The sequence below is a fragment of the Carcharhinus amblyrhynchos genome, chromosome 4 (assembly GCF_965287045.1).
Source record: "Carcharhinus amblyrhynchos chromosome 4, sCarAmb.v2.hapA, whole genome shotgun sequence".
Lineage (NCBI taxonomy): Eukaryota > Metazoa > Chordata > Chondrichthyes > Carcharhiniformes > Carcharhinidae > Carcharhinus > Carcharhinus amblyrhynchos.
Genome location: NC_137327.1, coordinates 48,017,470 through 48,043,797, shown reverse-complemented (window position 1 = coordinate 48,043,797; position 26,328 = coordinate 48,017,470). Strand labels below are relative to the sequence as shown.

The 26,328-nt window shown below is 46.2% G+C and overlaps 2 protein-coding genes and 2 non-coding genes across 4 annotated transcripts in view; 2 read left to right on the top strand and 2 right to left on the bottom strand.

Moving 5' to 3' along the window:
• Positions 1 to 8,569, bottom strand: part of LOC145341985 (bifunctional arginine demethylase and lysyl-hydroxylase JMJD6-like) — a 32,764-nt gene extending 24,195 nt beyond the window's left edge. Inside the window, exons 1-2 of the mRNA XM_080187108.1 lie at positions 7,696 to 8,569; positions 1,015 to 1,150 (exon numbers count right to left, since the gene is read on the bottom strand). Of these exons, the coding sequence (XP_080043234.1) occupies positions 1,015 to 1,150; positions 7,696 to 8,345 (786 nt within the window). The 5' untranslated portion in view covers positions 8,346 to 8,569. The remainder of the gene's footprint in view (positions 1 to 1,014; positions 1,151 to 7,695) is intronic.
• An 18-nt stretch (positions 8,570 to 8,587) lies between these two features.
• On the top strand, positions 8,588 to 8,670 carry trnal-cag (transfer RNA leucine (anticodon CAG)). Its single transcript has one exon. It is a non-coding gene; the product is annotated as a tRNA-Leu (tRNA).
• Positions 8,671 to 17,013: 8,343 nt separating this feature from the next.
• On the bottom strand, positions 17,014 to 17,096 carry trnal-cag (transfer RNA leucine (anticodon CAG)). Its single transcript has one exon. It is a non-coding gene; the product is annotated as a tRNA-Leu (tRNA).
• Positions 17,097 to 17,585: 489 nt separating this feature from the next.
• The window catches only part of tmppe (transmembrane protein with metallophosphoesterase domain), a 33,677-nt gene continuing 24,934 nt past the window's right edge, over positions 17,586 to 26,328 (top strand). Inside the window, exon 1 of the mRNA XM_080187107.1 lies at positions 17,586 to 18,316. Within this exon, the coding sequence (XP_080043233.1) occupies positions 17,611 to 18,316 (706 nt within the window). The 5' untranslated portion in view covers positions 17,586 to 17,610. The remainder of the gene's footprint in view (positions 18,317 to 26,328) is intronic.

Sequence of the window (26,328 nt, the reverse complement as noted above, 5' to 3'; positions counted from 1 at the left end):
GGAGAAATTTTTCCAGAAACACACCTTTGATCACATGGCGATCAAGCAGTGGTCAGGACATAATGACCTTGAGGCCCTGAGAGAAAAGGAGTTGGTGGATCCTGTCGGATGGTTCCCTGAATGGACAGTTAGTGCCATCTGGCAGAATGCCTCATCACCAGAACTCACAAACAAGCACAAGATCTGGCTTGGCTGCTGGTGAGAAGGGCACTTCCCGTCAGATCCATTATGCACGCTCGATGTCTCAACATCACCTCACACTGCCTTTGAAGTGGCTGTGGGGGTGATGAGTTGGTCACACACCTCCTTGTGGAATATGCCTTTGCAAAGAAGGTCTGGAGTGAGATGCAGTGGTATTGGTCAAGGTTCACTCCGAGCAGCTCGGTGACGCAGGACTCTGTGCTCTACAGGCTGTTTCCAAGACAAATATCAACTGCTGCTGGAGGATCATCAACTCGGCAAAGGACGCACTTTGGTCCGGTCGAAACTTGCTGATTTTCCAGTTGAAAATATGTCCTCAGAGTGTTGCAGACTGGCACATTCCAAGGTCCAGGACTATGTGCTGAGGAATGCAGTCAAGCTTGGGCAGCCACTGCAAAGGCACAACGGGGAAAGGCCACCGTGTAAAGCCTTTCAACCGAGGCAGACCAAGGGCCCAGTAACTGTATAACACCCTTAGTCCGCATAACTGTGTGCTAATCTGAAAAACAACAGCACACAGTGAAATCCAATGAATGTATGTTGTTTCAAGTACTGAAAAGTAATGAATGTAATGTCTTGTAACAAAAATAACTTTTTTTGCACTGTTCGTAAATATCGGATATGTCATTTTGCAATGGCTTATTTGAGAGTTTTTTTATGAATAAAGTATATTTTTGAAATAAAAAAATCTTTCTTTGATCTGCAGTTCTAAAGCACAAGATACAGCAACAAAGGGAGATGCCCGATTCATGCAGACATTTTGCATTGTAGCATATGAGATTATGCAGCAATTTGACAGTTTCTCACTCTTACATGCATGTGGGCTCCGTGCCCTGGTACTCCCATGAATATCCAATCCATTTTACTAGATTCAGAAATGGCTGGGATAAAATACGGTCGCTTGTAGTGTTGTCTCAGGATACTTGCTGCACTGGAATCACAGTTACTCCTGTGAAATGAAGGCAGAGCTAAAAATTATCAAATGAAATTGGTTCCCTCCTTCCCACTGTCACCCCACCACTGCAACACCCCCTGCCCACCTCACCCACCCTCGTACAGGCCACTTAAACATGGTAACATCCACCTATACCCAAGACAGCAAGAAAGCCTAGCCAGCAAATTTCTCCACATTTGTCACCAAAAGCTCACTCACAATGGGCCATTTAATTCTAATAGAGTCAGTAGCAGTTTGCAGTATCAAAACAGTGCTTTATGTTAAATTATAGGTATATGTTCCGATTTCCTCTTCTGTCAGTAATTTGGAGGATACACACTTCTACCTGTGTCCAAAAAATGATTAACAACCACATTTAGTACAAGATTGTTATATAAAGTATTCCCCAGTAACTCACCTTCTAGAATATGAGTTCACAATACCAAACCAAGGTTTGCCATCAAATCAAAACCAATGTCATTCATGCAATATAAAAATTCTTGAATGGTTGGCAGATTACAGGTTGTGACCCTCCTACCTAGTTGCTAAATAATTTATTTCAAGTACTAGCTGTTATCTTCCCGCCCTGCAATCACTGCTCCTTAGATCATTTCTAAAGCTGTCCCTTGTAGCTTCTGTGCATCTTCCTTTCATCTCACTTCAGTTTTGATTGCTCAAGTTCCATTCCCTTTATGGTGGCAGTGTTTTAGATCAATTTCCCCTCAAACTCTAATCTCAACAATCTGATAAAGAAGCTGAATTGTTGGTTCTGTTCCTCCATTGTGACTAATATCAGCAGACGACTGACTCCACTACGTTATGGACCACAATCAGAATGATGCTTTTATAGTAATCATCCATTATCCTTCACACTTATCATTTTCTAATGTTCTCACTCTGGGTTCACCTTTCTTTTGAAATTTAAATGTGCTTGCACTCATCTGATTCTCAAGATAATCTCCAACTTTCTTCTATTGTCCCTACATTTCAACTTTTTGAAAGCTATGGAAGCAGTTTCTAATTTTCAAACCATTCATCACCTTGAAAGTTCCAATTAATCTACTGTCATCCATATGGCTAATGGGAAATTCATATTTTGATGAATATGCTTGGCCTTCTTGGTTTCAGAACAAGTTGTTATCATATGGCCTCTAACTAAAACTATTGTAAAATGTTGGCCAAAGTTTCCTCCACATGGGAGTAAAATATGGGATAATGTGAAATCATCTATTTTGACAGTAAGAATAAAAAAAAGCATATTATCTAAATGTTGAACAATTGCAGAACTCTGAGGTGCAGATGGATCTGGATGACCTCGTGCATGAACCACAAAAAGTTGAAATGTAGATACAGCAAGTAACCAGGAATGTAATAATTTATTGCAAGGGAAATTGAATACAAAAGTAGCAAGGTTATGCTTCAGTTGAGTACTAGTCAGACCACATCTGGAGCGTTGTACTAGTCATCTTATTTGAGGAACGATGTCAATGTATTTCAAACAGTTTAGAAAAGGTTTACCAGACTAAACTGGAATGAGTGGGTTGTCTTATGTGGAAAGGTTAGGCAGGCTAGGCTTGTATCCAATGGAGTTTAGAAGACTAAGAGGCAGCTTGATTGAAACATAAGAACATAACATAAGAACATAAGAAATAGGAGCAGGAGTAGGCCATCTAGCCCTTCGAGACTTCCCCGCCATTCAATAAGATCATGGCTGATCTGTCGTGGCTCAGTTCCACTTTCCCGCCCTCTCCCCATAACCCTTAATCCCCTCGCTTATCAAAAACCCATCAACCCGCGTCTTAAAAATATTTAGCGAGGCAGCCTCCACCACCTCAACGGGCAGAGAATTCCAGAGATTCACCACCCTTTGAGTGAAGAAGTTCCTCCTCAACTCCGTTCTAAACCGCCCCCCCTTTATCTTGAGGCTGTGCCCCCTAGTCCTACTGTCCTTTGAGCGGGAAGAGTCTCTCCACCTCTATCCTATCCATCCCATTCATCATCTTATACGTCTCAACGAGCTCTCCCCTCATTCTTCTAAACTCTAACGACCTCACCAGTGCCCTATACAGCTGCAGCAAGACCTCCCTACTTTTATATTCAATCCCCCTCGCTATGAAGGCCAGCATCCCATTAGCCTTCCTGACCACCTGCTGCACCTACAGGCTGGGTTTTTGCGACTCATGCACAAGGACCCCGAGGTCCCTCTGCACTGTCGCCTGCTGCAGTTTTTCGCCACGTAAGTAATAGTCCTTCCTACCATTATTCCTACCAAAGCGGACCACCTCGCACTTGCCAACATTAAACTCCATTTGCCAGTTCCTGGCCCATTCACCCAGCCTATCTAGATCCTTCTGCAGACTCTCCACACCCTCCATGCAATTTGCTGTTCCACCAATCTTGGTGTCATCAGCAAATTTCAACACCATGCACTCGGTTCCCTCCTCCAGATCATCTATATAAATGGTAAATAGCTGAGGCCCCAGCACCGACCCCTGGGGCACTCCACTAGTCACCAACCGCCAATCCGAATAGCACCCATTGACCCCCACTCTCTGCCTCCTATTTGACAGCCAATCCTCTATCCACGTTAACACCCTACCCCCAACTCCATGCCCTCTTACCTTCTGCAATAACCTCTTGAGGTACCTTGTCAAACGCCTTCTGAAAATCAAGAAAGACCACATCCACCGGCTCTCCTCTATCCACCGCCCTAGACACATCCTCATAGAACTCCAATAAATTTGTCAGACACGACTTCCCCTTAACGAAACCGTGCTGCATCTGCTCTATCAAGCAATTCCCCTCAAGATGCCTTGCTATTTCCTCCTTGATGACGGATTCTAACATTTTACCTACAACAGACGTTAAACTAACCGGCCTATAATTCCCTGCCTTTTGCCTGCCACCCTTCTTAAACAACGGTGTAACATTAGCCGTTTTCCAATCTTCCAGCACTTCCCTGGAATCCAGCGACGTTTGGAAAATAACCACCAAGGCATCCACTATCACCTCCGCCATTTCTTTCAGAACCCTTGGATGCATTCCATCCGGTCCTGGGGACTTGTCCACAATCAGTCCCTCCAGTCTGTCGAGCACCGCCTCTCTAGTAACAATAATGTCATTGAGACCCTCCTGTCCTACCAACTTTCCATCATTAACACCCAGCAAATTATTCACGTCCTCCTCCGTGAAGACCAAAACAAAAAAGTTATTCAGGGCCTCAGCCATTTCCCCATCCCCTACCACTAAGTCCCCCCTCTCATCCTCTAAGGGTCCAACGTTCACCCTAGCCAGCCTCTTCCTTTTTATATATTTATAAAAACTCTTGCTATCCTTTTTTATATTAAGTGCTAGCCCAGCTTCATAGTTTATCCTACCCTTCTTTATCAACTTTTGTCAATCTTTGTTGACTTTTAAACCTCTCCCAATCCTCTTCTCGCCCACTACTCTTAGCTACTCTAAACACCTCCGCTTTTAATTTAACACTTTCCTTCACCTCCTTCGTTATCCACGGCTTATTACCTCTCCTCCTACGGTCCTTTTTAACCATCGGAATAAATTTCTGCTGAGCACCAAGAAAGATCTCCTTAAAGATCCTCCACTGCTCCTCAGCAGACCTACCTTCCAACGCGCTCCCCCAGTCAACATTTGCCAATTCTTCTCTCATCCTTCCGTACTCCCCTCTGTTCAAACAAAGGACACGTGTCCGGGAACCCACTTTCTCCTCCTCCACCTGCACCAGAAACTCCACCATACAATGATCACTCTCCCCAAGAGGATCCTTCACCACAAGGTCCCTAATTCTACCCGCTTTGTTACATAACACCAGATCCAAGACAGCTTGCTCCCTCGTCGGCTCCAACACACACTGTTCAAGGAAACTATCCCGGCAGCATTCCAAGAACTCCTCCACGAGCCCACCGCGTCCAACATGGGTCGACCAATCTATATGTAGATTGAAATCCCCCATAATTATCGCTGTCCCATTCCTGCATGCCGCACTTATTTGCACATTAACAGCCTGCCCCACCTCCAGATTATTATTCAGGGGCCTATAGACGACACCCACCAGCGTCTTCCTCCCTTTGCTGTTCCTAATCTCCACCCACGATTCCACATTCTGCTCTTTGGTTCCTATATCATCCCTTGCTACCACCCTGATGCTATCTTTAATCAGCAGAGCTACGCCCCCCCTTTTTCCTCCCGCCTATCCTTCCTAAACACTTGATACCCCTGGACATTCAGCTCCCAGTCCCTGTCACCTTGCAGCCACGTCTCTGTAATGGCCACCAGATCATATCCATTTGTGTTGATCTGCGCCACCAGCTCATCCACTTTATTCCGAATGCTTCGTGCGTTTAGATAAAGTGCCTTCATCCCAGCCTTCACCTGGACCCTATCTGCCAGAATGCCACCAACCATACTCACGCCCCCTACTCCCTTTATTATTGGGACATCCTCAGCCTCTTCCCTTACTTGTACCCTCTCCTTAACTTTAGACCCCGTAATGTCACCTACCCTCACACCCTCACCCCCCCTCCCCCCAATTAGTTTAAAGCCCTGTCTACAGTCCTATTTACACGATTCACCAGGACTCTGGTCCCAGCACGGTTCAGACCAACCCCATCCCACCCAAACAGGTCCCACCTACCCCAATACTGATGCCAATGCCCCATAAATTCAAACCCATTCCTCCCACACCAATCCCTGAGCCACCCATTCACTTCCTCAATCTTATCAACCTTACGCCCGTCTGCACTCAGTTCAGGCAGTAGTCCAGAGATAACCACCTTGTCGGTTCTACTTTTTAATTCCATTCCCAGCTTTTCATACTCCCTCCCCAGATCCTCAGTTTGCATTTTGCCTACGTCGTTGGCACCCACATGTACTACAACAACCGGATTCTCACCCTCCCACTCCAGGTTCCTCTGCAGCCCAGATGTGACATCCTGGACCCGAGCACCAGGCAGACAACACACCCTTCTGTGCACTTTGTCATTGTGACAAAGGACAGTGTCAATACCCTTAACCCCACTGTCCCCAATTACGACTACGTTCCTTATCACCTTCTCTTTGCCTATATCCTGCATCTGCATCACTGTGCTGTGTGCAGTTTGCTCACCAACCTCACCTCCCTCGCTCTCGTCCACACTGGAAGCAAGAACCTCAAACCTGTTATGCAGATTGAGAGGCTGAGGCATCCAGTCCCCACCCTCCTTCCTCCGGTCCCCACCCTCCTTCCTCCTCTCAGCAGCCCCCTCTTGTTCCTGACCCTTAGAGTTAGCCAGTCTAGGGTGGATGTCTCTTGCACCCCATTGACAATGGCACCCTCTCTCCCCCCGATGAGCCTCAGTGTCTGAAGCTCAGAGGCCAGCTCATCTACCTTGAGCTGGAGCTCCTCCAGCAACCTGCACTTACTGCAGACATGGTCACTGGGAAGGACCCTGGGGTCCACCAGCTCCCACATCATACAGAAATAGCATATCACATGCCCCTCCATTATTCACTGTAGTAGTATTGAAAATTTCTACACGAACTTACCTGGCCCTTTTTCTTCCCAGCCCTTTGATCCTAAGCCCTAATAACTCACTCTGCTTCCCTCTCACTCCGACGCTGCCCGCTGTCTACACCAGGCCTCCTTTTAAACCTGGCGCTGTTTTAAAGCCTGCTCACCCACAAATCCCTGCTATCCACTCCCTTAGAATTCTTAAAGCAGTAAATACAAAAAGCCCGCAAAAATGCTTTTAAATGATTTAAACAGTTCTACAAGGTAAGTTCTTACTACGAAAGTGCTTTAAACTTATTTAAACAGGTTTTTAACAGGTAATTTCTTATCTGACTCTCTGCTCCCTCACTCGTCTGCTCCAGCAAACAGTGGAAGGCTTCACCGTGTGACATGCAAGATCCTGAGGGATCTTGACAGGGTGTATGTGCAAAGGATGTTTCCTCTTCTGGCAGAATCTAGAACTAAGAGTCACTGTTTAAAAATAAGGGGTTGACCATTTAAAACAGAGATTAGGCATTTTTTCTCAAAGCGTCATGAGTCTTTGGAAATCTTCTCCTGAAAAGGTTGTGGAAACAGAATCTTTGAATATTTTTAAGGCAGAGGTAGATAGATTCTAGGTGACCAAGAAGGTGTGAGGTTATCAGGAGTAAATGGAGTACAGATTTGAGGTTACCATCAGATCAGCCATGATCTTATCAAATGGTGAAGCAGGCTTGAACGGCTGAATATCCTACTCCTTGTCCAATTTATTCCAATCAACACTGTAGTTGACGATTTAAACCTGCCCCTTTTTCTGTTAAATGGAGGGCTTTCCAAGGTCCTGTTCATTTACTTCTCTCTACAATCTCCAGCCTCTAAAGTTTGTATACGTTAAACCCAACAAATCATGGCTTCTCTCCCATACCCCTTCCCAGCTTATCGCGGCCCTTGGGCACTTCTTCTTTTCCGGAAGAAGAAAAGGTTTGAATTATTGACTTGCAATCCACTACCCTCCTGCTTGTAATCCTCCCTAAACCATGCAAGGAAATTGAAATTGCTGAATTGTCTCACACACCATCCAATGTACCAAGGTTTGGCATTGCTGTGCATGCCAACACGGCCAGCCTCCATGCTGAAAACATCCCCCAAGTTCAGAAACTCAGTGTCGTAGGGGAAGAACTGACACTCGCTGCCGCTATTGTCCAGGGCCCGACTGTCGTTATCATAAATCTGTGTGAAGAACTCGAAGCTGAAGACGTCCCTGGCCGACCAGTTCCTCTGACCGTCCTCCACCACCACCGGCTGCATGGAGTAGGCGTAAGCCCGCAGGAACTCCTCATGACTCAGGTTGCTCCTCCTGTCCACGCCGGTGATGTTGTGGCAGACCCGGCAGTCCAGCGGCCGGCGGAAGGGGTTGTGCAGGTCGGCGAGGCCGAGGACGCACATCTGCCTGTGGGCCGGGACGCCGCGGAGCCAGAACCAGAGGCGGAGGGCGGGCAGGGGGAGCGGGCCGCAGAGCAGCAGCAGCAGCAGGAGGAGGAGGAGGAGGAGAAGAAGAAGCAAGAAGAGGGCGGCGGGGCCTCGCCGCCGGGGGGAGCGGCAGGGGCCCAGCAGCTTCTGCACCGACGCCAGCCCCGCGATGTCCCGCTCGCTGAGTCCGGAGCGCAGGGCCAGGGCCACCAGCTCGGCCACCTCATCCCGACTCAGCTTCCGAGCGGCCGCCATGTCAGTGACCCTCCCCCCGCTGAACAACACAAAATAGTTCAATGGCCGCCGGGGATGCGACCGGGAAACACACAGCGGGAGCACAGGGCTCCAGCCCGCCCTTATATCCAACCCTCCATCGCCTGTTCACAGCCCGCACATTATAATGAGAGCCGCTGTGACACCCATCCCACTGTCAGTGTAATTCAGGCACTGAGCCACTGTCCTGATCAAAAGCTGCTTCGCCCTCTAACAATTCCAGCGTCAGGATGGCCGAGCGGTCTAAGGCGCTGCGTTCAGGTCGCAGTCTCCTCTGGAGGCGTGGGTTCGAATCCCACTCCTGACAAGTTGTTTTTCTTCCCTTACTATGAATGTAGTTCATAGTTATACTCATAGCTCTAAAATATAGCCAATAATATTTATCTACTTATAAATATTTCTCAATTTATGGCAAACATCACATTTTTATTATGTATGTACCCATAAAGCACACAAAGGAGGCAATTCATATCTGTGCTACTTCTTCGAAAGAGATATCCAATTACTTCCACTCCCTGACCTTTCTCTATGTCCCTTCAATACATTCCTCAAATTAATTTTTTCCTTCCAATATAACTAAACTAATAAAATCAGAATATATAAACTCACAATTGTCAAGTCTTGTGTCTTGAAAAATTAAAGTGACTCTTCCGCAATGTTGCATAAATATTCGAGTTTCTCATTATAGTGTAATTACCAACAAATCATGCTCATTAGCAGAGGTGGGAATTAAAATTTCCTACATTTTACTTTAAAAATCTTTCCATTTGTTAAACACCTGTACAGACTCAGGTCGATGCAAAACAAACCTATAATTTTCAACTGTTAGTTACAGCAAGAAAAGGACCAAAAAAGCTGGCTCTTAAAAAAATGACAAAACACTACCAACAGGTGGCAGTCCAAAGAGATCTGGCTGTCCATCTACGCATATCAATAACATTGATTCATAAAAGGAAGAGAACATTCGGCCCCTCTTGTCTCTGCAGGCTCTCTGCAAGTGCAACTGGCCAATTACAGTTCCCCAGCATTACAAGGGCAGCAATACAGGTAACCAGATTGTGACAGGATGTGACAGAGCATACAAACTTAAAAGTACACCAGCAAATATAGTCAGTTTATGGAAAAATGACTTTAAACTAACAGAGTCAGAAGAGAGTTCAGATAGAGGGAGATATAAAATTCCTCTAACACCATACCTGCATAATTGTGTGTGATGTGGAGATGCCGGCGTTGGACTGGGGTAAACACAGTAAGAAGTCTGACAACACCAGGTTAAAGTCCAACAGGTTTATTTGGTAGCACAAGTCACTAGCTTTTGGAGCACTGCCCCTTCATCAGGTGAGTGGGAGTTCTGTTCACAAACAGCGTATATAAAGACACAAATTCAATTTACAAAATAATGGTTGGAATGCAAGTGTTTACAGGTAATCAAGTCTTGTAAAGGTACAGAAAATGTGAAAGGAGAGAGGGTTAAGCACAGGTTAAAATCTCACTAACTGTCCAGCCAGGACAGTTAGTGAGATTTTGCAAGCCCAGGCAAGTCAAGGGGGTTACAGATAATGTGACATGAACCCACAATCCCGGTTGAGGCCGTCCTCATGTGTGTGGAACTTGGCTGTCAATCTCTGCTCAGCGACTCTGCGTTGTTGTGTGTCATGAAGGACACCTTGGAGAAGGCTTACCCGAAGATCAAAGGTCGAAAGTCCATGACCACTGAAGTGTTCCCCAACAGGAAGAGAACACTCTTGCCTGGCGATTGTCGAGTGGTGTTCATTTATCCGTTGTTGTAGCGTCCGCATTGTTTCCCCAATATACTATGCCTCAGGACACCCTTTCCTGTAGTGTATCAGGTAGACAACATTGGCTGAGTTGCAAACTATGTACCATTATCTAGTGGATGGTGTTCTCACATGAGACGATGGCATCCGTGTCAATGATCCTGCACGTCTTGCAGAGGTTCCTGTGGCAAGGTTGTGTGGTGTTGTGGTCACTGTTTTCCTGAAGACTGGATAGTTTACAGCAGACAATGGTCTGTTTGAAGTTGTGTGGTTGTTTGAAGGCAAGAAGTGGGACTGTGGGGATGGCCTTGGTGAGATTCGGCATGCTTTGTTTCATTGGTCAGAACATTGAATGCAGAAGTTGGGCGAGTGAAGCGAAAATGTAACCTAATGACTTCAACCAAGTACAGCATGTTGATACTACACTTGACCTTAGCCAAAAGTCAGAGCCTTCATTTATTGAGTTTCCTCTTGCCTCATTTCTCATGCCCAAATGTATTCCCTCATACTTTTCTGGAATGAATTCCAAATGCCATTTTTAAGTCTACATAACCAGTCCATTGATTTCTCATCGGCATCCTTCTTCCCCATTATCAACCACAGAGCAAATTTTCATATCATCTGCAAGTTTAATCCTGTCCCCTACATTTTAGCCTAAATCATTGATGTATATTACAAATAACAAGGCCAATACTGAGGCTTGTGAAGTCCTACCGAAAATAACCCACCAGTCGCAAAAATACTCATTGACATTCTGCTTCTTACCACTGAAACATGTTTGGACCCTTCTTTCCACTTTCTCTTGGATCCCATGGGCTTTTACTTTTGGCTGCATTTGTTACCAATGTCAAGCATGCTCTGTTTGATTGTTTTGCTCTGTTATGTCATATGAGTGACAGAGTGAGCAGTGGCCAGGACCAAAGGTGGTGCTGTTCATATCTTCATTTCTATATTTTTGGCCACGTCCTTTAATTCCTAACTGAGGCAGATTGGCTGGGACACCTGTCACAAACGGAGAGGGAGTCAGTTTTTCTGACCAGTCTGCCATGTTGGGCTTTATGAAAAGCCTTGCCATTTAGATTACACCAAACAAGCTATCTGCATTCACGCTCCTTATTACTTCTTCAAAAGATGTAATCAAATTAATTAAATATGACCTTCCCTTGACAAATGCATGCTAACTGTCCTTGCTTAGTCACTGCCTTTCTAAATAATGATTCGTATCAGTGGTGGGCAACCTGCGGCCAGTGGGCCACATGTGGCCTAAAATGGTTTCTGAGTGTAGCCCACGAGACATCTTGTTGACGCAGGGCTGCCATGTACCATCTACATCCCATCTACATAGTTTTTTCCTATCATATGGCTATAGTGACACACATGTAAAGAAAGGGCAAGTGAAGCGAGGTGCATGCTGATTGCACACAAAATTGATTGCGAGAACCATGCACTCCCTCTGCATCTAATAAAGTGTAAATACTTAATTTGTTTTTACCCTTTGAGTTTGATAGTTCTATTAATATATGAATGATTAAGCATTTTCTATAACCCATGAAATATTTGGTGAGCTTTCAGTGTATTCAATTTTATTCATAAGGTCATGGTTAGTGAACAAACTTAATTTGAATCTTACGGCCCATTGAGGTGAAGGTGGGCCACTCGTACGGTCCACTCACTGGCTTAGGTTATCTATCACTGATATATACCGTCTCAATTTTTTTCCAAACTAATTATCCATTACTAAGGTTGGGATGAGTGGCCTGTAATTACTTGGGCTATTTCTCCCTTTCTTTTTAATCTCTAGTACAACTTTAGTACTCCTCCAGTCCTCTGGCACTATGCCTATGTAAGATATCTCACAACACCAGGTCAAAGTCCAACAGGTTTATTTGGTAGCAAACACCACTAGCTACCAAATAAACCTGTTGGACTTTAACCTGGTGTTGTGAGACTTCTTACTGTGTTTACCCCAGTCTAACGCTGGCATCTCCACATCATGACTATGCCTATGGTCAGAGAGAATTGGAAAATGGCGGTCAGAGCCTCTGCTAATGCTTTGCTTGTTTCCCTTAGCTGGCTAGAATATATTTCATCTGGATGTTATAATCTATCCACTTTCAAGGATAATAAGAACATAAGAAATAGGAGCAGGAGTAGGCCATCTAGCCCTTCGAGCCTGCCCCGCCATTCAATAAGATCATGGCTGATCTGTCGTGGCTCAGTTCCACATTCCCGCCCTCTCCCCATAACCCTTAATCCCCTCGCTTATCAAAAACCCATCAACCCGCGTCTTAATAATATTTAGCAAGGCAGCCTCCACCACCTCAACGGGCAGAGAATTCCAGAGATTCACCACCCTTTGAGTGAAGAAGTTCCTCCTCAACTACGTTCTAAACCGCCCCCCCTTTATCTTGAGGCTGTGCCCCCTAGTCCTACTGTCCTTTCTGAGCGGGAAGAGTCTCTCCACCTCTATCCTATCCATCCCATTCATCATCTTATACGTCTCAATGAGATCTCCCTCATTCTTCTAAACTCTAACGAGTACAAGCCTAGTTTATTCAGCCTCTCCTCATAGCTCAAACCCCTCAACTCCGGTATCAGCCTAGTAAACCTTCTCTGCACTTCCTCCAAGGCCAAAATATCCTTGCGTATGTATGGCGACCAAAACTGCACACAGTACTCCAGCTGCGGCCTCACCAATGCCCTATACAGCCGCAGCAAGACCTCCCTACTTTTATATTCAATCCCCCTCGCTATGAAGGCCAGCATCCCATTTGCCTTCCTGACCACCTGCTGCACCTACAGGCTGGGTTTTTGCGACTCATGCACAAGGACCCCGAGGTCCCTCTGCACCGTCGCCTGCTGCAGTTTTTCGCCACGTAAGTAATAATCCTTCCTACCATTATTCCTACCAAAGTGGACCACCTCGCACTTGCCAACATTAAATTCCATTTGCCAGTTCCTGGCCCATTCGCCCAGCCTATCTAGATCCTTCTGCAGACTCTCCACACCCTCCGCGCAATTTGCCGTTCCACCAATCTTGGTGTCATCAGCAAATTTCGACACCATACACTCGGTTCCCTCCTCCAGATCATCTATATAAATGGTAAATAGCTGAGGCCCCAGCACCGACCCCGGGGCACTCCACTAGTCACCAACCGCCAATCCAAATAGCACCCGTTGACCCCCACTCTCTGCCTCCTATTTGACAACCAATCCTCTATCCACGCTAACACCCTACCCCCAACTCCATGCCTCCTGACCTTCTGCAATAACCTCTTGTGAGGTACCTTGTCAAACGCCTTCTGAAAATCAAGAAAGACCACATCCACCGGCTCTCCTCTATCCACCACCCTAGACACATCCTCATAGAACTCCAATAAATTTGTCAGACACAACTTCCCCTTAACGAAACTGTGCTGCGTCTGCTCTATCAAGCAATTCCCCTCAAGATGCCTTGCTATTTCCTCCTTGATGACGGATTCTAACATTTTACCTACAACAGACGTTAAACTAACCGGCCTATAATTCCCTGCCTTTTGCCTGCCACCCTTCTTAAACAACAGCGTAACATCCAATCTTCCGGCACTTCCCCGGAATCCAGCGACGTTTGGAAAATAACCACCAAGGCATCCACTATCACCTCTGCCATTTCTTTCAGAATCCTCGGATGCATTCCATCTGGTCCTGGGGACTTGTCCACAATCAGTCCCTCCAGTCTGTCGAGCACCGCCTCTCGAGTAACAATAATGTCATTGAGACCCTTCAGTCCTACCACCTTTCCATCACTAACACCTGGCAAATTATTCACGTCTTCCTCCGTGAAGACCAAAACAAAAAAGTTATTCAAGACCTCAGCCATATCCCCATCCCCTACCACTAAGTTCCCCCTCTCATCCTCTAAGGGTCCAACGTTGACCCTAGCCAGCCTCTTCCTTTTTATATATTTATAAAAACTCTTGCTATTCTTTTTTATATTAAGCGCTAGCCCAGCTTCATAGTTTATCCTACCCTTCTTTATCAACTTCTTTGTCAATCTTTGTTGACATTTAAACCTCTCCCAATCCTCTTCTCGCCCACTACTCTTAGCTACTCTAAACACCTCCGCTTTTAATTTAACACTTTCCTTCACCTCCTTCGTTATCCACGGCTTATTACCTCTCCTCCTACGGTCCTTTTTAACCATCGGAATAAATTTCTGCTGAGCACCAAGAAAGATCTCCTTAAAGATCCTCCACTGCTCCTCAGCAGACCTACCTTCCAACGCGCTCCCCCAGTCAACATTCGCCAATTCTTCTCTCATCCTACCATACTCCCCTCTGTTCAAACAAAGGACGCGTGTCCGGGAATCCACTTTCTCCTCCTCCATCTGCACCAGAAACTCCACCATACAATGATCACTCTCCCCAAGAGGATCCTTCACCGCAAGGTCCCTAATTCTACCCGCCTCATTACATAACACCAGATCCAAGACAGCTCGCTCCCTCGTCGGCTCCAACACACACTGTTCAAGGAAACTATCCCGACAGCATTCCAAGAACTCCTCCTCGAGCCCACCGCGTCCAACATGGGTCGACCAATCAATATGTAGATTGAAATCCCCCATAATTATGGCCGTCCCATTCCTGCACGCCGCACTTATTTGCTCATTAACAGCCCGCCCCACCTCCAGATCATTATTCGGGGGCCTATAGATGACACCCACCAGCGTCTTCCTCCCTTTGCTGTTCCTAATCTCCACCCACAACAATTCCACTTTCTGCTCTTTGGTTCCTATATCATCCCTTGCTACCACCCTGATGCTATCCTTAATCAGCAGAGCTACGCCCCCCCCCCTTTTTCCTCCCACCTATCCTTCCTAAACACTTGATACCCCTAGACATTCAGCTCCCAGTCCCTGTCACCTTGCAGCCACGTCTCTGTAATGGCCACCAGATCATATCCATTTGTGCTGATCTGCGCCACCAGCTCATCCACTTTATTCCGAATGCTTTGTGCTTTCAGATAAAATGCCTTCATACAAGGATACTTAAAGCTTAATATTTTCTCCTTCATTATGCTTACCCATCCAATATTTCAGTTCCGTTTCTTTAACTATGTCCCCCTCTTTTGTAAAACCAAATGCAAAATATTTATTAAGACCCATGCCCATGTTTTCTGCATGAGTTATCTTTTTGTTCCTTAGTTTACTTCTTGCTCTTTGTGTATTTATAAAATATCTTTGGGTTTCCCTTGATTTTACTTCTCAATAATTTTTCATGCCCTCTCTTTGCTTTAATAATTTCCTTTTTAATGTCATCCTTGCACTTTATATTCCTCTGGCCTTTCTGCAGTATTGAGTTTTTGAAATCACGCATAAACTTTCTTGCCTTAACCTACTTTTGATTGTTGTTTGGCCTCTGAGGTGATGGAGAGGGGGGTATTCTAGATTTGGGAGCCCTACCCTTTCTCTTTTGTGAACATATTTGTTCTGAAACCTATCTTTATCCCTGAATACCTCCAACTGTTCTGACACTGATTTACATTTAAGTAGCTGTTTCCAGTCCACTTTTGCCAAATCACATTTTAGTTTAATAAAATTGGCCTTTCCACAATTAAAATTTGATCTATCTTTTCTATCTTTATCCTTTTCCATACATAGTCCAAATCTAACCAAATTATGATCACTACCATTGAAGTGTTCTCCCATTGGTACCTGGTCAACTTGCCCAGATTTATTCCCTAAATCTAAGTATTAACTGTCCCTCTGTTTCCATAAGACCATAAGATATAGAATCAGAATTAGGCCATTCTGCCCATCGAGTCTGTTCTGCCATTCAATCATGGCTGATATGATTCTCATCCCAATTCTCCTTCCTTCTCCCTGTATCCCTTGACCCCCCTTATTGATCAAGAATGTATTCATCTCTATCTTAAAGACACTCAATGGTCTGGCCTCCACAGACCTCTGTGACAACGAGTTCCACAGATTCACCATACTCTGGCTGAAGAAATTCCTCCTCCACTCAGTTTTAAATGAGTGTATCTTCCCTCTGAGGTTGTGCCCTCAAGTTCCAGTCTCTTCCACTAATGGAAGCATCCTCTTCATGTCCATTTTATCTAGGCGTCTCAGTATTCTGTAAGTTTCAATTAGATCCCCCCCCATCCTTCTAAACTTCACCAAGCATCGACCCAGACTCCTCAACCGTTCCCATATGACAAACCCCTCATTTCTTATAAAGTTGATTTACTATTGTCACAAGTAAGGCTTACATTAACACTGCAATGAAGTTACTGCGAAAATCCCCTAGTTGCCACACTTCGGCGCCTGTTCGGGTACACTGAGGGAGAACTTAGCATAGCCAGTGCACCTAACCTGTATGCCTTTCAGACTGTGGGAGGAAACAGGAGCATCCAGAGGAAACCTGCATAGAAACAGGGAGAACATGCACACAGAACTCCACACAGACAGTGACTCAAGCCCGAAATCGAACCAGGGTCCCTGGCGCTGTGAGGCAACAGTGCTAACCACTGTGCTGCAATATATTCTTAGAGCTGGATGTTGAGCTTGTTGGGATTGCTAAAACATTTCTCCTGAATGAAGAGTGAAGGAAATAAGTTCCATCATAACTCTCAGAACAGAATTGGAAATATACTTAAACAGGGAAATATCAAAGGGACATAAAGATCAGGGCGTGGAACTGAGAAATGTTATAGCTATGGTCTGAATGGCCTTCTTTGTGTATTTAATGGGTATGGATAAATATGGGTAAAAATGTGATTGATTGTGATGTTTGTCATAAATTATAAATTTGTAAGTAGATAAATAACACTGGCTATACTTTAAAGAGATGTGCATAATTATAAACTGCATTTATGTTTTAAAAAAAATTGACTGTCAGGAGTGGGATTCGAACCCACGCCTCCAGAGGAGACTGCGACCTGAACGCAGCGCCTTAGACCGCTCGGCCATCCTGACTAGCTGCGTAAATAGGGTTTGGAGTGGAATCCATTGACGAAAATCAAACAAGACCCACTGTATAAATGAGATAATTTTTCTCTGCTACGTGCGTGTTTATTTATGAAGAACAGCCCAGGAACAGGCCCTTCAGCCCACGAAGCCTGTGCCGGTACGCAGTTTCTATCTCGCTGTTCGCCTCCCCATTGTATGTTGTAGTAGTCATTTATCATTCTGACTGTGCAATGAGTTGCAGCGGCTTTGGCTCGCGGGATCGGAGTTGAGTTGGGCTCGGGGGTGGCTTTGGGAATTGGGCGCGCGATCTTTCAGAACGTGGAATCCCCGGGCCCGCGTTCCAATGGAACGTTCCCTGGGGGCTGTCACTCGGTGGCGGGCGGCGCGTGCCGCTGCCCCATTGGCTGCAAGGGGCGTGCTGGGGCGCTGTGTAGCTCGAGCGGGACGGAGCTGGGGCGGCTGCGCTACTTCTAATCCCCTCCCCCTCCAGGAAGAGCGGCTGCACGGTGGCCGTCGGAAGATGTTGTCTCTGGGCAGGCTGTCGTGGGAGGTCCGCGTCTCGCTGGCAGCCGCTGCCGTGCTGGGCTCCATGGCCATCTCCAGGAGCCTGCGGGACTACTTCGATCAGCCGACCCTGGTGAAGTTGTTCCGTGTGCAGTTCCTGCTCTTTGTCAACTGTCTACTGTCAATCGGCTCCAGATACATCTGGAAGAGGACCGTGTCCAGCCTGCAGACCTCCTGCCCACTCCACTGCAATGGTTCCCGCTGTTTGGCCGCCTGGAAGATCACCGTATCGCTTTTTCTCTTCCTGGCTCATTGCAGCTTCTTCACCTTGCTGACTCTGGTGTCAGAAGAGCCTTACGTCTTTTCCCTTGTCTCCTACACCTGCCTGGGGGTGTACATTTTCCTCATTTTCAGCTTCCTTGTTCTAGGGCTCCTGGAACAGGCTCAGAGGCTGGTGCCTTTCGGCCGGGCTCCCCCCAGCCACAGTTGCAATGTGGTCAAGTTGTTCCTGGCGCTTCTCTTCACCATTACCTGCACTGTTATGGGGCTTCACAATGCACGCCAGCCTCCTCTGGTCAAACAGGTGGAAATACCTGTCCACAAGCTACCTCAGTCATTCCATAACTTGAGAATGGTGTTATTGGCTGACATTCACTTAGGGCCTACAGTAGGAAGGACCAAACTTGAAATGGTTGTGAAGATGGTTAATGAACTAAATCCAGGTATGCTACATAAAAGTGAATGGGACTTTAAATTCCAATAAAGAATGGAGATTTAGAGGCAAAGCTTCACTTGAGAGTTAGCAGACCCTTTCCATCTGTTAGTGCGAGTGGGCGAAACGACCACTACGGACCCAGGGTGTAGTTCAATAACGGCACAGCTTTATTTTCTTTTACGTCGACGGAGGTGCAGTCAGGACGTACAATTGAACTGTCCCGAAAGCACTCTAAAGACCCGCTGCAACGGGCTACAGTTATACCTGAACTTGATACATTGTACAATTCAAATGCTAATGTTTTGTTTACAGTATTCGATCTGACCGTCCTGTTTCGATGTCTTTGAGCATTGCAACGATGTGTTTAAGTGTGTGTTAATCGTTTCTGTCTGATGGGTTTATTAATGGCCTGGAATCTCTGGGGTTTGAACAATGGGTGTTTGGCTAGTTTGTGGGGCCAGGGATGCTTCCTTAGTTCTGCTAATCTTTAGGTGTCTCCATACAGGGTTGCTTGATTAGATCAGAGGTGCTGATTTGGTGTACTTTTTAATTTAGTTCCTGTAGGTGCCATCCTGTCCAGTTCCCTTTTGTGTGCTAGCCCTCATTTGCATTCTAAAAGCATGTCCTTGCCTGCTAATCTGTCTGTTCTCTTGTGACCTTTAGTGGGAAGGCTCTGAGTGCAACTTTAGTTTGCTTCCACATTGTGTACCCAATTTCATAAAATTTGTTGTCCGATAACAGTTCCCCCCCTGTTGGTCAGGAATGGACTTGTTCCGCCTCCCTCAGACCGATTTCTTTAACAAATTTTGTGTCCGGTGCTCCCTGCATTTGCACGCTGCAGTCGTACAGTTTAGGGGAGCCCCGGGTTTTGTCAAATTAGGTGTATGCAGAAGTCTTCCCGATTTGTTAATTGTCCCATGTTGCCAATCATTCTGATTAGTTCCCTCCTAGTTTTAGTTTTCTTGCGCTGGCGGTATGTATAGCACGTTATTACTCCTCAAGATATTGCGAGCATGAGTTGGATGGCAACCAGTATGTGTGAGATTATCCGGATCCAGGGGTGAATGTCTGCATTTAGGCCCCAGTCCCATACCCTCCGTATGCATGTCTGGCTCTGTAAGGCTGACTCTGTGTCATGCTCTAGGGTTTTGATGTGTGATTGTAACTGGTGGTATAAGCAGATAGAGTGTCCCACTTTGAGACGGAGCTCTCTCAGAACTTCTGCTAGGTGTGGGACAGGAGCCTGTTCTGGCTCTCGGTAATATTTAAGGTAATCTCTCAGTGGGTCAGTGGCATTAAGCGTCAGGGTCTGCCTACTGCGGATGTTGGTGATGTGGACCAGTCGCAATAGTGACTGGTCTGCGAGGGGTGAAGCAAACGATTGGGCTGGGGATTGGACATGTCAGCCCGTTGTATACGAAGGATGTTTTTGTCGTGGCTACACAATACCTGCCTCATCTTCCATATCCTGCCTGGGCAAAGTGTGGATTTGTGGGTGTGATTTCTAGGGTACAGCCCTGTGTTTGATTAAACCCACATTCGGCTGCCTCTCCTTGTCTCAGTGGGTGAGGGCAAGTGGTTATCTCTCCCCTTTGTTTGCATCCCGAGAGGGAAGTACTGAACATCACGCCATGCCTTGAGATGGCAGTGACTTCAGTTAGGTGGTAGCAGAGAGAGGTATTGCGTCTAACAACACCGATGTTCTCAATCTGGAAGACAGGGAATGGTCCCGAGTCTGGAGTAACTATCGGAATCAATAGGACCATCCCTACTCCCGTACCCTCGCTAACCTCGCAGTCGGGGATCACTGGATACACCCGTGTCATTCCTTTCAAGGTCCGGTTATCCAGCACCCTCTTCTGATCTGTGAGTTGTGCTAGCTGGCTGCTGTCAATCCAATCGGGCACCTCCCCCCTGTGTACCTGGTCCAAATTATGTCGCAATTGGCCTATCATCCACTGACCGTACACATGGCACAGCTGTCCCTGTTGTACCCGGGCAATGTTTTGTCTCTCTCTCTATCTATGAGGCAGTTAATGGTACGGGCATGTGTTTCTAATATTGTGATTCCATCTAATTGGATATGTGCGCCTGTCTCTCATAGAAGAGCCTGCTCAGCTTGTTGGGCTAGTGACCGTTGCAGGATGTCTTGCATTACCCACTTTAACTGTTCTATCTTATTATTGAGGCCCTGGATATCAATTGAGTTAACCATGGTGGATCCAGTGTTTATTCCTGTGAGGATGTCATTGACTATATCTCTGTGTGTGTGTGTGTGTGTGTGTGTGTGTGTGTGTGTGTGTGTGTGTGTGTGTGTGTGTGTGTGTGTGTTGCTTCTATAGTGTGTTGCTCCCATCGCATTTATAGCCCGCTTTATGATTTCCCTGCCCAGCATTTGATACATACTTCGCGTCTGTTCTGAACAGTATCCCGGCACCTGAATCCCTGAGATATCGATCAGAACAGGCACGATCTCGTGTTTTATATTGTCATATATAACTTCTCCCTCGTTCCACAGCACCAGTCCTCCCTCCGGCCACCTGCTCAGCGTGGGGCAGGGTAAGATTTCGGGTGTCGTGGTCGTGGGGGCCCGTGCTGTAGGAAGTGCAAAACATTAGTGAGACTACTGGAGCCTCAACTAGTCCATAATATCCGCAAATATCATTGTCCGATTTGAGAATGTCCCTTTGCAGTGGGGTCTGCGGATTTTCAGGGAGGGCACGGATGGTCCCAAAAGTGCAGCCGGAGTTGCTCAGTGAGTCTGGCCGTTGGATGCATGTTCGGAGCATATCCAGTGTGCAAGTGAAGTAGATCACGTTGATACCCGGGTGGACTTGTTGCCATGCATTGGAATACATTCTATTGTTCTCGGGTATGGTGCAGCCAGCATGCACAACGCCTCGGACGTATTGAATGTTATTCAGTGGGATCGTTGATAGGTGGTGATTCCCTAGAAGGTGACACTCGACAAGAAGATCATAGGGCCATCCTCCAAGTGGTTGACATTGTCCTGGAGAATGGGTAGGAAGGGTACACAAAGCCTGGTGGCCGCTAGATAATTAGATTCTTAGTGTTAACTAATTTTTATTAACTAACTTACTTAAGTATGTACCTACACCTCTGTACATATATACATATATCAGAGCCATGGCTGACGTGTGGCTCTCCGTTCTAGAAATGAAGGTTGTTAATTCGATCTCTGCTGTGTGGGTAAAGGTGGTTAGTTAGGGGTTGATACATGGCCTGTTTATGTTGACGGACTATCCTCATCCCTACAGTTGGTCTGTAGCCCCCCACCCCCAGGTGGTATGCCTTTAACTGCAACCAGTGTTTCCAGCGGCCTTTCCCTATGATATCGACACATATGTCGCTGATGAGGATAATCTCATGGGGTCCTATCCATTTTGGTGACAACCCTGTTTGGTCGGGGGCAACTCGGATTAAAACTTTGTCCCCTACTCAAGGAAGTGTGGTGGTGTGACAGATATCATGCTTCTTAATCTGGTCTCTTATAGCCTGTTGGTCTCTGGCTGTGTGGTGCAGCTCCCTGAGTTGGTGGTCTAGCTGTTGTACATATCTTTTCATTTTATCCCAAAGGGATGCCATCTCTTCTTCTCCTACCGCTATGTTTTCTGGGAGTCTCATTGCCCTCCCCATCATTAATTCAAATGGTGTAAGTCCTATGGTGCGACCTGGGGTGGCTTGTAGGTGCATTAAGATGCAGGGAAGGACATCTACCCACCCCTGACCTGTCTCGGTGATTGACTTTGCAATCGCATTTTTAAGTATGCGGTTCATTCGCTCAACCATCCCAGAGCTCTGAGGGTGGCACAGGATATGGAATTGTTGTCGGATTCCCAGGGTTTTGCAAGCGTGTTTTGTTATTTTGCCCGTAAAGTGTGTCCCCTGGTCGGAGTCCAGTTGTAGTGGGACTCCTCACCTCGGGGTGATCTCGTATGCTAAGATGCGGGCTACAGTGGCGGCTTCGCAATCCCGAGTTGGGAATGCTTCTACCCAGTGGGTGAATTGATCGATTTAAGACTAAGCAATATTTCTTCCCTTGGCTAGTGGGTAGAGGGTCTATGAAGTCGACCTGGAGGTTTTCCCAGGGTCCCTTTGGTCGGGGTTGGTGGGCCAGTTTAACACTCAGGGGTCGCCCAGGGTTGTGTGGGCGCATGTGATACAGCGCTGGCAGTGTTTGGCTACATCCCTGGCCACCACCAATCGGCTGACAGTCGGGCCAGGGTCCCATCCCAGCCACAGTGGTCCGGCTCGTGGTGGAGTCGGAGTAGTTTGGTGTGTATAAGTGAGGGGGCATCTACTTGGTGTCCTCTGTGCCACACTCCATCTTTGTCCCTGGATGCCCCTGCCAGTTCCCACTGTGCCACCTCATCTGGGCTTGTATTACCCTGCAGCTTACAAATATTCACCTCTTCCAGGGTGCTGTTGTGGTAGCGGCTATGTGCAGGAGGGCTTCCCCAGCTGCAGCCTTGGCAGCAGCATCTGCTAATTGATTCCCCTTCTGTTCTGCAGTACTTACCCTCTGGTGGGCTTTTATCTTAATTACGGCTGCTTCTGAGGGCAGCCTGGCTGCAGCTACCAGGTCTCGGATTATATTCTCATGCTTTATGGCCCTGCCCTGCCCTGCCCCGCCCCACCCCGTGGTGATAAACCTGCGCCTTTTCCAGACCATCATGTAGTCGTGGGTCACCTCTTTGAAGTTAAATCAAAGTGTAAAGCATCGGGCACTCAAAAACAAACAGACCTTTAACAACTCTGCTCTTACCTCAATGCAACAACAATCACCTACATTCGACAAGCAGCCAGGCCACACGAATATACTGAAATACAAAAACTATCCAAATTATCAGCTCAACCTTAGATTTTCTCTAATCAATCTTCCATCTTGCCAATTAATTTGCAATATTTTCCTAATATGTTGAGAGACTGGTCTCTTTGTCTCAAAATTCTGTAACATACCCTGCAAACTTCCTCCTTTTAAAAAACAAAGGATCACTTGGGTGTGATTATATGCAGTGCTAAGGTTCTTTAAAACATTCATTCCCTCCCAATCAACAACATCTGGTAATTCCATGCCTTCCTTGCAACTAATAGTCACAGAGTTCGTCAAACCAGGGGCAAATTCTAAACTTACTGTGGGATCAGGTGCCTCCGGAAAATGAAGTGGGGGGTCCCCAGTCAATGCCACAACCCAATCCATAAACACTATCTCCCTCAGACTCAACTGTCCCAAACACAGACAACATCCCTATCTGCATTGATAACTGAGATTTTAATTGATTACTCCAAGTTCCAGCAGGAGATTAATCAGAACTTGGATTCTTTTCACTAACTTGTTATACTTTAAACTGACTCATAGACAATATATTTACCTCATTGTTTTGTTCCTGCTTATCTACTTTCCCACAAAATTACTTATTTTCTTCTCTTAACTTCTCAACTAACTCTTTTCATAATTTCTCTTTAACTTCATTTTCCCTGACTTCTCACTCTGTAACTCTTCTAAACTAATAATCACAATAACTTTACTCAGTTTCAACAAACATTTTCTTTATCTCTGTTTCTCTCCTTGAAACATCTCTTACTCACGGACCCCAGATCTAAAAACTCACTATAGTATTCTACCCATTTCTCAAGGCATAGTCCCAGGAGAACAAGAAGTGACTAAAGGGTGCAGCGCCTGCTAATTTACCGATCAGTCCCTCTAAGTCAGCTGGTATCAAGGGTATGATGAACACCCCTCTGTACTCCAGATTTAGGTTTGAGCCTTGCCTCATGGTCGACAATAGAGTTCACTCTTCCCCTTGACTAGCCTTCCTTCAAAATCTGCCCTTGGGATCCCAGTCCCATCTCAGTATTAGCACAAGATTCTGCCCATAGGGGCCACTCTTTCTTCGTAATATATTCTGATTCTTTTTTATATGGGATATTTCTCTGTCTGTACCTTTCCTGCTTGGTGTAATACTTTTACTGCAGCCTGCAGGTCACTGCATTTACGTTTAAATTCCTCTACCTGTTGCAGCGCAGCCTCTCTCTCACTGACAGCACGCTGTGCCTTTTGGTAAGCTTTATCACATTGAGCCTGGAACTGGCTCATGCGTATCGTATTGATTTGGTTCCTTTCCTCTTGTGTGTTTACCTCCACTTCTAATTGTTGAATGCGTGTGGTAGCACTCATTTAAGTCCTGTTTTAGTTGGGTTACCTGGGCCTCTCTGTCCTGTTTAACCCAGATAATCTCTGCTTCTCTACCAAGGAGCTGTTCCAGACAACTGGCAATTGCAATCACTTTCCTAAGCTTGTGAACCCTTTTACCCACTTCCTTTTGGGCACGAATCCAACAATTCTCTCCCTCGGATCCCAGGTCCGGTTTTGGGGCATCACCCTACTGTACCCATTTGGGCCACTTATGGTTCAAATATAAATGGAGAACTTCCTCCCATTCAGCATGACTGGCCATAATTATTTCCCTTTAGGATTTGTCATTTAAGAATACGTAAGGGATTAGAGTAAGGGTCTGGTTTTCACTAAATTCCCTCCCACAGATTTTACCTCAAATTTCCTAGACTGTTCTAGTTCTAACTACAAGTTTGTCCACCTTGTGTTACAGACACAGGGTTTATGGCCCAATTTACCTGTCAAATCTGTATTAGTCCTGGGCGACCAAAGCCTGAACAAATTCCTCAGTGGCTTGTAGTGCCTCGCGCTTTATGGGGTATTGTTTGAGAGGAGTGTGGATCGGCCCGTGTATGTGTAGGGGAGGGATTCTTACGAGGCCACAGTCTTGTTTTTCCTTGGGGACTCGGTATCCCTGAATCCCACATATATGTATATTATTTAAATTCTACACCTTTTAAGCACAATCATGGCCATTGATTATACTCAAAAGGCTAAGAAATTCCAAGAATCTATTTCAATTCAATCCAATCCAATTTCCAAACTTCATTTAAACTTTGTGTCAAGCCCCACTGTTGTAAAATCACAATTAGGGGAAGAACATTAAAACATTAATAAAACAACAAAACAAAAACATCAATACAACCACTTTACCAGACACACACACACCTGAAAGCTTTCAGCATGCATTCCACATTACCTTCATCAGGTTTTTAATTAGATTCTTGTTTTTATTCGCTAAATAGTGGGTGAGGGACCCTTTTGGCCCCCATTCAAAGGTGGTACTGTTGCTGTCCATGTTAGTTTCCTTTACTAGGGTCAGTAGTGTACTAACCCTGGCTCTAATGCTTTCACAGATACTTGTGTGTGTATCTCTGATTGGGTTACAGTCTTGTGTTCCCACTGTTAGTACGTTTGTACCTTCAGTGGTAACCCGCAGAGCCCGGCCTGCGTGTAGCGGGGAGCTTACCGCTCTCAGAGGTAGGTGAGCTCTGTACAGCCTCTCCGCAGGGGCCGCAGCATACAGAGAGACTACCGAATACAGTGACCGGGGCCACTTGCTCCTACCCAAACTCCTATCGCTAAATCGACTCTGAGGGCAGCCATTTCCCTATCTCCTTGGGAGTCACCCGTACCTGGGTGCAGACTGGCGTGTAGTCGACCGCGGGTCGGAGTCTCCCGATGTGTAGTCGTTTTTTTCACGCTACCAGAGGTCTCCTGCTTGTAGTGGTCGAGGCACTCAGAGGCTCCAGACTTAGTAACACCCGGACATGTAGCAAACTCCTCGCGGATTTTGCCCCCAGTGGCCCGATCTTTTGCGCCTGCAGAGGTCCTTCCCGACTTGCAGCGCCCAGACTTGTGCCGAGCTCCGAGAGTCCGATCTCAGTGGCCCAAAACCTTGGACGTCCTCCTTAACCTTAATTTTTAGGGTGCTGTCCCTGCTCTTTACCTGTTAACACCTGTTCTGTTGGGTCCCCTAGTGGGCAGTCAATCTGTGGTCGGGCTTGTCGGGTGACAGCAGAATGTAAAAGTAACATAATGAATCACAGTTCATGATCCCAGTTGCCCGCCCAAAAAGAAACTTAAACCCACGTTACCGCTGT